Consider the following 12,366-nt stretch of genomic DNA (forward strand, 5'->3'; position numbering starts at 1 on the left):
TATAGATAACCCGGCATGCGAGAGGGGCCATGACTTAACTGATCCAAGACGAGAACAAGCAGAGTAGTACTTTTGGGTGCCTCAGTTGTGAAATGTCATTTCATATGCGTTGGCAGCATTTTTGCATCGGTCTCTGGATATTTGCAAGCTGCAACATGATGGGAGATATTAATAGTGTCAAAGACTTAGATGCCGCATCAAAATTAGAAAAGCCCACTATGTTAACACGGTCGTTGATCGTCATATTGTATTCAACCAGTTCTGGGAAGCATTTAGCTTCGGATATGATTTCGATCCGAGTATATGGACTCGAAAGAAAGAAGATATGATATTCTGAACGATGCCCACGGGTGCGTGGACTTGGAAAACGTTGGTGGCATATAGGCATTTACTGGATAAAAAGTTGATCCAGTTGACTATTCACCATGAGTTCTGAGATCATAAACATATTATGCCAGCATGGCTTGGCTATTGCAAAAGTAATAAATGCTAAGACAAGAGGGAAGCTTGGAGAAATGAAGGGGTACTTGTGGGTAAATTCATTGATATCAACATTGCACAAAACCAACTATACAGAATCAGTCATCGTCTCAACCCTCTGCAGGGTATCCAATAGTCTGGACTAATTGCACTGAATCTATGACCTCAATGTATCAAGTAAATTGAATGGGTTGAATTTAGAGACTAAAAGTTTCTAGCTGTCATACTGTGATGTGGAATATCTACATGTTAAACCTTCTCAGTCAAGTTTTCATCCTGAACATAAATGATATCTCCAGAGACCCAGGGCGGCAGAACTCAAAATTTACAGAATCTCAAGCGCGGTATTTCGTCAACCAAATAGAGTAGGCATTATAGGCCGAAAGAACCTGGTCAATAGGATTGTATTTATATTGCATGTCATGATGTGTAAAGTTGACCAGGGCAAAGATGTCAGGAGGAAGAAAACCAGGTTCATACCAAGCTAAATGGCGAAGAAGTGGAAGGAAGAATACAGAGTGCCATGCATGAAGTCCATCGAAAAACACAGAAATAATCATGAAATACTTTGTCGTTTTATTCGTCAGTAACAATAAACTGTTCTGTTGACGTGGACTGAAGATTTTTTTTTGTCCCTGCATGGAGAGTTCATTCAGATGATATTGCTGATTCCAGACTTCAAAATGATATTTTTATACTTGATAAAATGACACAGCTAGTACAAGTATAAACGATCAATGGTATAATGATTTGCATTGGGTCAAGTCAAGGCGTAGAGCTCATTCACCTAACAACCATCGCGTGACTCTTGAATATTGCGACCAGGCCTAAGTAGTGTTTAGCGGCGCTGACCCAGAGGGAAGGGCTTTCATCTAAAATATCATGGGTTCTCACTGATGAGGAGTTTGGGGATGAAGAAATGTTTAGAAACGAATTGATTTACAAACAGTACCGGGGTCTTTCCAACAGGCCTGTCAGGGTATAAAATACAAAATCGAATCGTACCACTCCATCAGTGTTAGCTGCCGTATTTCCTCAGCACGAGGAACATAGTAAGAGAGCCTGATACCACTTAGTACGGCCGGTGAATCATTGTAAGAGAACTCCTTCGGGACATCACAAAGATATCATGTTCATTCATCTACCCAAATGCCACGATAAATCGAACAGAACACAACTTCCACGAAGATACCATAAACTTTAAGACTGCCATTCCTGAAAGTTTTGAAGAATTTACTCGGAAATTTCTAAAAGACAACAGAAATGGAAGGAAAGCCAGACGAATCAAATTTTGACGAGCCCCAACTGGCAGCTCTGATAGCTCTATACAAACGATGGGATGAGATCAAAGCCCGAGACGGCATACCTCCCATTGACGTTGATAGAACCAACTCATACCACGGTCAATATATTAGAACGACGACAGATCTCGACATGGTCTGGAAGGAAATAGTTGCCCTAAGAAAGACTATGGGACTGGAATCTGATAGTGGCAAAGGAAGGGAGAGAAGATGCAGATGGTGTGCTGAGCGTAAAGGGAAAGAATTTGAGCACTGGTGTTAAAGTAAGGATTAAGTGGATGAGAGTGATCCCGAACAACTGTGGATAACTCTACAATGATTTTCGGAGTCGGGCGGGCAAGATGGCATTCAGATTATCGATCTGGGATATTTGTGAATACAAAAATGATCCACAAAGGATCTCATAACCTGGGGACCCGGAACAATCGCAAATGCCATTGATTATTAAATTTGCAGAAATATGTGATTGTAATGCGGAAGTACAGGTAAAGTGATCTGAATCTTCCGTATCTTGAATGCAATTTTCTTCTCATCGATCTATAATAGGTTCAGTCCAGCCTGTTTCCTATGTTCATCCAAAGATCCAAACAATAAAGCTATCTAGTGCTCCCAACATCGCATCGAAAAAGACCAAAGACTCAACCGAATATCGAATACAGCTCAACAACTAGCAGATACTAGGTACCAACAAAAAGCAATGAACAACTTCAAGAAACTACAACTTACTGAATTGGAGAACTTGGTGGAAGAGGCAGCCAGAATACATGCTAGGGACGGAAACTGCGCACAGTGGCGATATTTGATGAAGGAAGTAGAGAGGATGAAAGATGCCATGGGCTGGAACAGAGCGTAGCACTGCGTTGTCAACACGCACGGGAAGGTTGGATAGAGGGCTTTGGTTAGAAGAAGATGAAGCTTCATCATTTGATGTTGTGAGGAAATGACGCTCGATCGTGCACAAACGATCAAATGTAGGATGGGAGGAAAGGAGAGCCTAGTGATGTGAACCAAGGTTAGGACACATGAGATTTAATTAAAAAATTACTTAAATTCTGAGCACAATTTGATGTTACATTATTTTCATTTACATCTAACTATGCCTGGCTTGCTCTCAAGCATAACCGTTATTGTAAGACGAAGACTTCAACGATAGCATCGATAGTCTAAATCGTGACGTTGTAAATAGTCACTAGACCTACGAACGAAGAAAACAATAAGAGTCGTGACCTACCGTATAGTGACAGGATACTATTTCAATATAGCCACCCACAGAGTAACGTCTAAGCTTTTGCTTTGACCCAATTCTAGGTTAACAGAGTTGTTTTTAGAACAATATGATGCACCCACTCCATCTGCATGCAGGAACCAAATCCGGACATGTATTTACCTTACTCGTAATTTCAGCTATGACGATCTCTCGCATTAATTTGCATGGAACTTGGAAGTAATGTGCATCCTCCAAGATCCTTTCCAGTGGCACAATTGGGTATTTTTCTATTTGATATTCGGATGGTCGCGTGACCTGTAGCCTGTCGCCAACTCACAGTTCATCCTACATGAAGCCGAATTTAGCCAAATCCAAGTACGATTGATGCATTAGGTAGGTCGGAATTATAATGTTAGTGGGTTGTGGGGGAAAGGAGGATGTCTGTCTCGAACGACAGCAATGTACACAGCTAACGTTTGAAGCGTGGGGAATCGTTTGGAGTTATGATAGCTCGTGCTTGTAAACCTCTGTACTTAGGAAAGAGTTCTCCCCCCCTCCCCCCTCCCCCCTTGATTGCGCACTTGTCTTTGAACCGATCTTTGGTGAACATCTTAGAAATTGTAGATATCGTCGATAGATGTCTGGTAATTTTACACGTAGCATTGGCAAGATTTTGTGGAATCGAGGGCCTAGTTACTCCAATAACATGTTATGTGGATCGCGATCTCCATACTGTATTGAGCGAAGATCAAGATGCCGAAAGGAATCGCTGCGATTTCGTATTCCGTAGTGCGCGGGCCATGTCGTGACCTTTCTCTAGAGGTAAAGGACTGAAGTAGTGTCTGAAGGAGGCGTGTAATCGTTCGTCATTGTGGCTCTACGTTTGACAGCCGGGACGACGATAATGCATGATTTTCCGGTTCCTTCGAAGCTTATAGGTAGCTATTGATTGCTATGCGAGCTGGAGTGTGTTGTGTTGTGTTGTGTTGTGTTGTGGCTGGTACTGGGATCTTTGTGGTTCGTGACTGAGGCTTGGGATACTTCCACTGTTCCAGGCCAGGAAGAAGAGGCTGGAAACATTTGTTCACTGGGGATGGCTGTGCAAACTAGACTTGCATATGAAGGGGAAGGGCTACTAACTCCTTCCCCAGGTTATTGCGAAAACTAAATCAAATTATAATTTCTGAAGCATCAACGCAGCCCCGTTGAAGAACGATACGACTGAGGTTACATCTTCATCGAGTCGTCGTAATCAATAACATTCTTGAATCCCCTCGGCCAAGTTCTAGGTCACATCAGAAATGTCTTCTCAGAACCATCATTGTACACGATTCACAATTCACAATTCACGATTTACGATGCACGATTCACGAACCTAGTGCTCGGACGTGCATGCCTAGGAAAGAGGACTATGTAGCTCTATTCCCAGTATTCGTATCCAGAATCATTTGCGCTTGAGATGCCGATGTAAGATTACAAGAAGTCAAGATAGATGCAGGAACACATGTAGAATTTTGCAAAGTCCAGGAATGGACCAAGGGATGATAAATAATGCAAAATCAGTCAGATTAACATTCTTACTGACGCATCTCATTGGATATACTGAAACTCGACGTCGTATTGTGTTTCCCGAAGAAGCCGGATTTCCATGGCACCACACCACCAAGAATGAAGATAATTTCATTGCCGCCGCGGATGGCAGATGGTGAAATTATCCGAAAGGGCTTTGTGTTTTTGACCTGAATTCCTATGTGATATTTGGTTTTGATGAAGGAGCTACCTAGTACACTACACACTACACAAATTTGAGGATGAATCTTTCGAAAGAATTCAATTGATAGATATCTCCTGGCTCCAATATATTTCGTTCCAGGTCACATGAAGCCAATCGTCACGCACTTTGCTTTGTACTTCTCCAAAGATTGAATGGTTGGTTGGTTCCTACCTACTCCGTAGTCAATGGAAGATGCTCCCCAGGTTCATATCATCCATGTCCAGCGCAAGCATTATCAAATCGTTGGATAAGATGGACCAGTGATAGGCTGATAGCACCCAAGAATTCTCTCACCTCCTGGCTCCCGAATGTTCTAGCTTTATTTGTATCCAGAAGCATCAGATTCCCATGCACACCAGGTAATCGTACCGTTGACACTGCAGCTCGATTTTTTGAAGCTTGAAATTTGACGCTGGAGAGTCTCAGGGGACCATCGTAGTCTCCGAGTCTCAGAATCTCAGTCTCCTATGTTTTTTTTGGCGCTTGTGGAAATTCCTTGGTCAAATGAACACAGACAATATGATGTAAATAGTAAACATATCAACATCACTTGTTCTTCCATTTCTCGCGATTCTCAATTCCCTAAACTTAACGATACGAGCTCACTGTCTTACCCCTGGCTTTGCTTCGTGATATTATTATTATTATTATTATTATTACCCTTGCCATTCCAAACACCGACAAATGCAAGTTTGAACCCAAAGAGTCCTCCTTATCACCCGAAGAATCTCCAAGCACTTGCGTTGCGTGCTCTGCCACTTATTAGTTTGCTGCTCCGTACACCACCTCAAATATCTACCTACCACTGTTACAATCAACAGATCAAGGAACAAGCAGAGATACCCAAGTCAACCACTAATCAACTGCGTCCGACTTTCCGATACGAGACTATCGAAAAACAAAAAAGACCAATACCCAGAACCACCCAAAGCCAAGGATTCTCCATTATTCCAGTTAAACCCACTTTGTTACAGTTTCTGAGCTTGTCTCCACCAAGATCATCTTCCCTTTCTCTTTCTACCCACCTAAATTCTAACACCCTTTAACACCGCCGTATCTCTACCTCTTGAGAGCTATACCACCCCTCTGTCGTTCTTACCCACGGATAGAAGCCGCGTGTATCCTAATACATCTGCCATTGTCGCTCGCTGCTTAACGATAAAATGAACAACTATTAGGGAATCATTGAACATGATACCTGATAATCTCGACTACAATCCTCTGAGTTGTGGTTGATTCTTAATTTGACATTGCTGGCAAAACCAAGCGGATTCATATCTTCGGACGAAATACCTCTCACCACAGATTCACTATATTTTCGCGACACCTTTACGATATTCCCTACTGTTACGAGTTCGACCATTGATCTACGTCATAAAGTGCACCTCCGAAAACGGTGATCTCTTGATCCAGTGGGCTGGAGGCTAGGTGAGCTACGATTTTACATTGAGGGGTCCATAGAGACAGTCGATCACAGTACCCTCCTCGACCAGAAATAACAGACCTACTCGTTCTCGACCAACTTTCGAAAACATCCTTTGGCGCGGAGTTTCCCATACGCCTGTTCCCCCCCGAAAGCTTCCATATATTAATCAATTCAACCGTCTTGACGATGGCACGAAAACCTTCCCTCATGGCCTCATGGTCCATCGCGCTACTATCTTCCCTCGCCATTCTTAATTTCATTTCTTCAGTCTCTGCGGATTCAAGTGCCACATTTGTTACCGGGACGAACTCTGCAGGAGAGACAGTTGAATTACTTGACAGTCGAACACCGGCGTTGTTCACAGGGAATTTTGGAGATTGTATGGGTGGACAGAGTTTAATTAATGTTACGACATTCGACGCGGCTTACTACGCCGATAATATGACCGTTTTGTTTCATCTCGCTGGTAACACGAATTTACAAAATGAGTCGGTAATGAGTAGGTTGCCCTCGATGGATGAAAGGAACTTGGCTAACCTTTAATTTAGTACATATTGGTGTGCAAGCTTGTATGTAGAATGACCTGTCGTGAAGATGTGATACTAATATTTGACTCAGATGGAGAGGATAGGTTCGATTTGACCTTCAATCCATGTAATGCAAATTTCGCCAGGTCAGTACAATTTTCTTGTAACCCGACTTGACTAACCACCAGTACAGTCTATGTCCCATGAATAGCAGCAAGCCAATCAGCGGCGAAGCCATTATTCCAGTATCTAAATCAGATGTATCCGGAATTCCGGCTATTGCATTGGTAATCCCAGATTTTGAAGGATCTGCTACCTTACGGGTATTTTCGAATAGCACAAAAACTGAGATTGCTTGTTTCCAAGCTGTTATGAGGAATGGGGCATCGTTTTCCCACCCGGCTGCTGTCAGCTCAGTCTTGGGAATATTCACGGCAATCGCCGTGCTTTCCTCATTTGCTACAGTCATATACGGAGTCAGCGTACCGCATATTCGAACTCATTATGCCCACTCCCTTTCAGTACTGGTGGTATTCGAAGTGTTCCAATCGATCTTCCTTTCTGGGGCTTTGTCGGTAGCTTGGCCAAGTGTTTTACCGGCATTCTGGAGTAATTTTGCTTGGTCGGCAGGTTTGATCCACACCCCATCCATGATCAAGTCAGTCAATAGCTTCACTGGAATATCCGGAAATTCAAGCCAGGTTGGTGGTGCCGGATCTTCTACCATTAACAATAACGGCGGACTGCAACAGCAAATCTATGGACGTTCCCTAAAGAAGTTGCAAGAGTATAGTCATTGGTCCAAAATGGCCAGGGGCAATGAGATGGTGAAGAGAATGGGATCCTTGACCAAACGTGCCACTAGCGACAATGCTACTAAAGGGTATAGTTGGAATGGAACTCCTGTTGGAGCTGGGCTGCCATTGCCTGGAAGCTGGTCCAATTTCACAGGAACACTCGCCAATATTGACATTCCGGCACAGGATGCTTTCTTGGTCAGCTTTCTATGGTACCTAATCTTGATTATTATTCTTGTTGCCTCTGCAGTTGCCTTCAAATTTATCTTGGAAGCATTTAGCAAGATGAGATGGATGAAGGAAGATAGGCTTGCGTTGTTCAGGAACAATTGGATCAGAATCAGTGGACTAATCGTTCTGCGATCAATGCTTATTGGGTTTTTCACGATAATGACTTTGTCGCTCTACCAATTTTCTTATGGGGGCACAACAGGCATCATCGCAATTGCGGCCATCATCTTCATAATATTCTTTTTCGGAATTTTGGCACTTGCCTTTTACGCTTGCTACTTCAGACTTAGATTCGGCAATTATGCCTCGGCTCCTGATCGAATACATTTTCAACGAAAGAAAGTTATGAAGTTTCTCCCATGGTACGGAGCTGTCAGAGAGAGTAGCATGGAGGAGAGCGAGAAAGCAAAAACCTCTGGCTCTATATCTTTCTTTCGCTTGCACTACGTTGACCTAGACAAGGAGAGACAGAGTGTACACCAGGATGAGGAATACACTAAGCGATTTGGTTGGCTCTCAGCTCGATACAGAAGAACCCGTTGGTGGTTCTTCGCATTCTGGGTTGTATATCAATTCGTCAGAGCTTGTTTCGTTGGAGGTGCTCGTTCTAATCCCGAGGCACAAGTTTTCGGTAATCTCGTCATCGAGATCATTGCCTTCATTACTATCATATGCCTCAACCCCTTCGAGGGTGCTCGTAATACAGCCCTGGCAGTTTACATGCTTGGCATCAGTAAGGTTGCTACTGCAGGTCTATCGGTCGCATTCCTCCCACGGTATAATGTTGCACGCATTCCAACCACAGTCATTGGAGTCATTATAATTGTTATTCAAGGTTTCTTAACAATTGGCTCGCTAATACTCATCGTTCTCGGAACTATCTCAAGCTACATGTCAATCATGCGTAATCGTGAGGACTTCAAGCCACGCAACCTACAAAACATTCGCACAAAATACTTCGATCATCTGGAACTGAAAGCTGTCGATCTTCCACCCCCACCCCCACCGGTCCCCGAGGAGCCAAAGGAACCATACTTCAGCGTTACACAAGTTCGCCGAGCCCCTAAGATCGAAGATGAGGATATTGTGCCAGAGATGCCGGAGATGAGAGGAAGCAGGGATCCAAATACATCACAGCCCTCACTGCCTGCTGCTCGAAGCAGAGCCGCAAGTATGCGCAGTCAGCATTCAGGATTTGGCAGTGTTCCATATGGAGCACGTGTCCATAGAGCAAGTTGGAGTTCCAGAGAATTTCAAAACTGGCAGCAGGATGAAATTGCCAGAGGCGACTCTCCCTTCAACGCGCCATCGAGACAACCGAGTATGCATCACACTGCTAACAACTCAACCTCTACGGCCCCACTTGTACACCCTAAGATGTCGCAAACGAGCTTAAGATCAAACACACCGAAAAGGGAGAAAACAGCTCAATACGCCGAACAGAGAGTGGGTAATGCAAGTTAGACACAGAGTTGATCTGCGACGAATTTATGACAGGTGGATAAGGAAAATAAACAACTACACCGGGTGTAGTTTAGGCGTTAGGCGTGTAGCCTTCATCGAAATATGCAAGGATGAAGGCATGCTATTGAAATTAATGGGTTTTGCATTGTAGCTAGCATCACCGAAGGATTATAGACCTCATATTTGTTGAAACATAAAGGCATAGTGATAGCATGGTATGATGGAGTTATAAAGATCATAGCGCATACATTCCAATCCTTGTGAGTTACTGCTCCGAGCGAGTCAATTCATTAACAAAAATAACGAGTAACTTTCCATAATTCGTGATTACTTTTGCTGATGCGTATGTGTCTCTGATGAATGATTTTCTGGTGTATATGCATACCTATGTTACCACGTCTTACTCCACACGCCTTGATTTTATGAGCGTTTCAATATTCTCACCCTTCGAGAAGGGGATGTATCTTCACCTTTCAGGTGGCCGATCTGACCGCACGCGAGCACACCTTCCTTTGCTGGAAAATTGCCTCAAGTTCTGAAAATCTCAAAGTTCTGTATCACCAAATTGGTTTCTCCTCTCCATCAGCTTACCTACTACAGGTTCAATTACTTTCTCTTCTATAATTTTCAGCCCATCTTGTAGTTGTACCTTCTCCATACTTCTCCATACAACCTCAGACAACTTTTCAATTTGACCGAATGAATCAAGGTATTGAAGACCACTGAGCGTGCGCATTCACAATCAGTAGTAAACTTACTCGTTGTGAAGTGATTCAAATCGAATCAGATTAGGAACAATGTTCTACAGCCATGAAAGTATGTCTCTTATCTGCGCTCAACTCTTCACTGCATATCTCACTTATCTGCATATTTGCTTCTCTAACATTTCAACTGTCTTTCCATAATTATTTTTCTAATTCTACTACTAGTTCTCACCTCTCGAAAACATGGTATTGCAACGGTATGGCTTGTTGCGACCCTAGGTAGTAAATCATCGACTAAGAAAATCACCCGGAAAGCCATCCTCGATGTTGACGTCAAGAAAGCCTGCAATACAATCATCGAGCCTGATGCTCCTATGGCATTACGTCTACAGAGTAATCTTTTGTATGGCGTTTCAAGAGTTTATGGTCAACAGGTTGGGTACGTCTTGAGTGATACTATTCATGTTGAGCAGAACTTGAGGGGACTTGGAAAAAAGTTAATCGGGAGCTTGGATTTGGAAACTGTTAAGGTCAAGTAAGTTTTGTGCATCGTGACCTCAATTTATGATGGGCCAAGCTGACTTTTTTGAAAACAAGACCAGCTCAATTGATGCTCGTGGATGATCCTGCATTTGATCCAGATCTTGCACTTCCAGAATTACTTCCAGATTACAATTTTGACATTGGTGGCCAGCAGTCGCAAAATCGGGATTCCCAAGTTTCATTATCGATTCACTCACAACGCGGACGAGGGTAGCTCCATTTCCTCTTCCCAAGGCGCTTCCATTATGGGCTTGAACATCTCCTCAAGTCTCAGTGCGGGTGGCTACCAGCTTCCTCTGAACGATCCATTTGTAAAGTCTTCCGCGCTGAAATCGGGTACTCGGAGAGATGAACTTGACGACGAAGCTATCTTATTCGAAGACAATGAACTTTTTGAATTTGATCAGGACGGGGAAATGAGAGATCTGACCGCTCAAGATATCGCCGCTCGACGGGCAGCAAATTCAAGTGTAGCCCCGAGGTTTGGTAACGAATCGGCTGCGAGTGCAAGAGTTCGCAAAGAACACGACAATGCTAGGCTTCAAGCTGGAGATAACGCCCGTATATACGACGAAGATGGAGATTTGAACATTGTGTTTGGAGAGGATGATGGCAGAATCGTGTTACCTGATGCGGAGCCTCTCGAAGTCTTCATGAGTGGTGCTCTACCTGCTCCTTTGACGGGCCGCGAAAAGTCGCTCTCACAGTCTGAAGATTCGTCATCTGAAAGTGCAGCCGCACCTTCGCGTCCTAGAAAACCTAAGACCAAGAAACAACTTCCTATCGACCATACGCAAGAACTCAAGAATTCAGTTCTGTCAATCTGGCAAAGAGAGTACGTCGATACTCAAGACAGTCTCCGTGCAGCAAAGTTGACAGCGAAGGGAAACGCGTTGGCCAAACAAAATGCTCTCATGTTCGTGATTGGAAATGGTCTCAATGGTGCTGGAATTGGGATTGGTTCAACAAAGCTTCCGGGCCCTTTGAGTATGTTTTCGGGTGATGCACTTCTTGCAAAGATCACAGGGCGAGTGTTGAATTCTTCTAAACGTCAAGCAGACTTCGAAGAGGAATGCAATATTCCTAACAAGCGATCTCACTATTCTTCCGACGAAGAAATTCCTCGTGGTTCCAGGGGTGACGACGATTTTGCCATACAAGTGGATGACGAGCGATTCGGTACTCCAGTCGAGGTGGAAATGGGTAGAGATGCAGCGGAGGGATTAGCCGAATATCCAAGCAGTGCGATGATGCCGTGGAACTTGTCTGCCAGTCAGAGAGCTCGCTCTTCAAGTTTACGACCCGCTTCTTCGCTCAGACTCGGTAGCAGAGGAGTGTCTGCCAGTCCCTTGGTGGGAAGAGGTAACATTTTGCCTGGTGGAGGTGAGTTGGAAAAGTTCTCTTCACAGCAGGATGTTATTATGTATGGAAGAAGTGATGATATCAGTACCAATCTGGGTGGTGATAGTGTCGATGGAACGAATTTGGGAGCGTTTGAACAATCAGTCCGGGAGTCAACTAAGGAGTTTGAAATGTTCGGGCCCGCTGCAAATGTGGATACACAGACGGCAGGACAAAGCCAGTGGGCTAGAGACGTCATGGACACAGAAAGTGAGAATTTCCTCGAATTTGTCCGACTATCCATCGCAGAGAAATATGACGACGAGGAAGATCTCTTTCACGAGGATGGTCAGTTGAGAGATAAGAAAGTGGGATTCGAGGATTTGTTCAACCCGAAAACGAATAGCGAGGTTGTAGCAGCTCAAGCGTTCTTACACATTTTATCTCTGGCTACCAAGGGAAAAATCTGGGTTGATCAAGATGACGGTGAGAGTATGGATGTAGGTGGGAATGGATTGGGTGGGGAGATTTGGTTGATGTGCTTGTAATATTGGTTTGGAGCGTTTCAAGG

The 12,366-nt window shown here is 43.9% G+C and overlaps 2 protein-coding genes across 2 annotated transcripts; both read left to right on the forward strand.

Annotated features, from left to right (window-relative positions):
• Window positions 1–6,374: 6,374 nt before the first annotated feature.
• EAF01_003953 (uncharacterized protein) lies at window positions 6,375–9,207 on the forward strand (the record flags this gene model as incomplete). Its single annotated transcript, XM_038912207.1, has 4 exons — window positions 6,375–6,687; window positions 6,737–6,757; window positions 6,807–6,861; window positions 6,909–9,207. The coding sequence occupies 4 exons, from the start codon at window positions 6,375–6,377 to the stop codon at window positions 9,205–9,207; spliced, it is 2,688 nt and encodes an 895-aa protein (XP_038771891.1).
• Window positions 9,208–10,004: 797 nt separating this feature from the next.
• On the forward strand, window positions 10,005–12,343 carry EAF01_003954 (uncharacterized protein; the record flags this gene model as incomplete). The annotated part of the gene is made up of 4 exons (XM_038912208.1): window positions 10,005–10,023; window positions 10,137–10,446; window positions 10,509–10,664; window positions 10,729–12,343. 4 exons carry the CDS (start codon window positions 10,005–10,007, stop codon window positions 12,341–12,343), a joined length of 2,100 nt encoding a protein of 699 aa, XP_038771892.1.
• Between the last annotated feature and the right edge of the window lie 23 nt (window positions 12,344–12,366).

The sequence above is a fragment of the Botrytis porri genome (assembly GCF_014898465.1).
Source record: "Botrytis porri strain MUCL 3234 chromosome Unknown BPOR_005, whole genome shotgun sequence".
Classification (NCBI taxonomy): Eukaryota; Fungi; Ascomycota; class Leotiomycetes; order Helotiales; family Sclerotiniaceae; genus Botrytis; species Botrytis porri.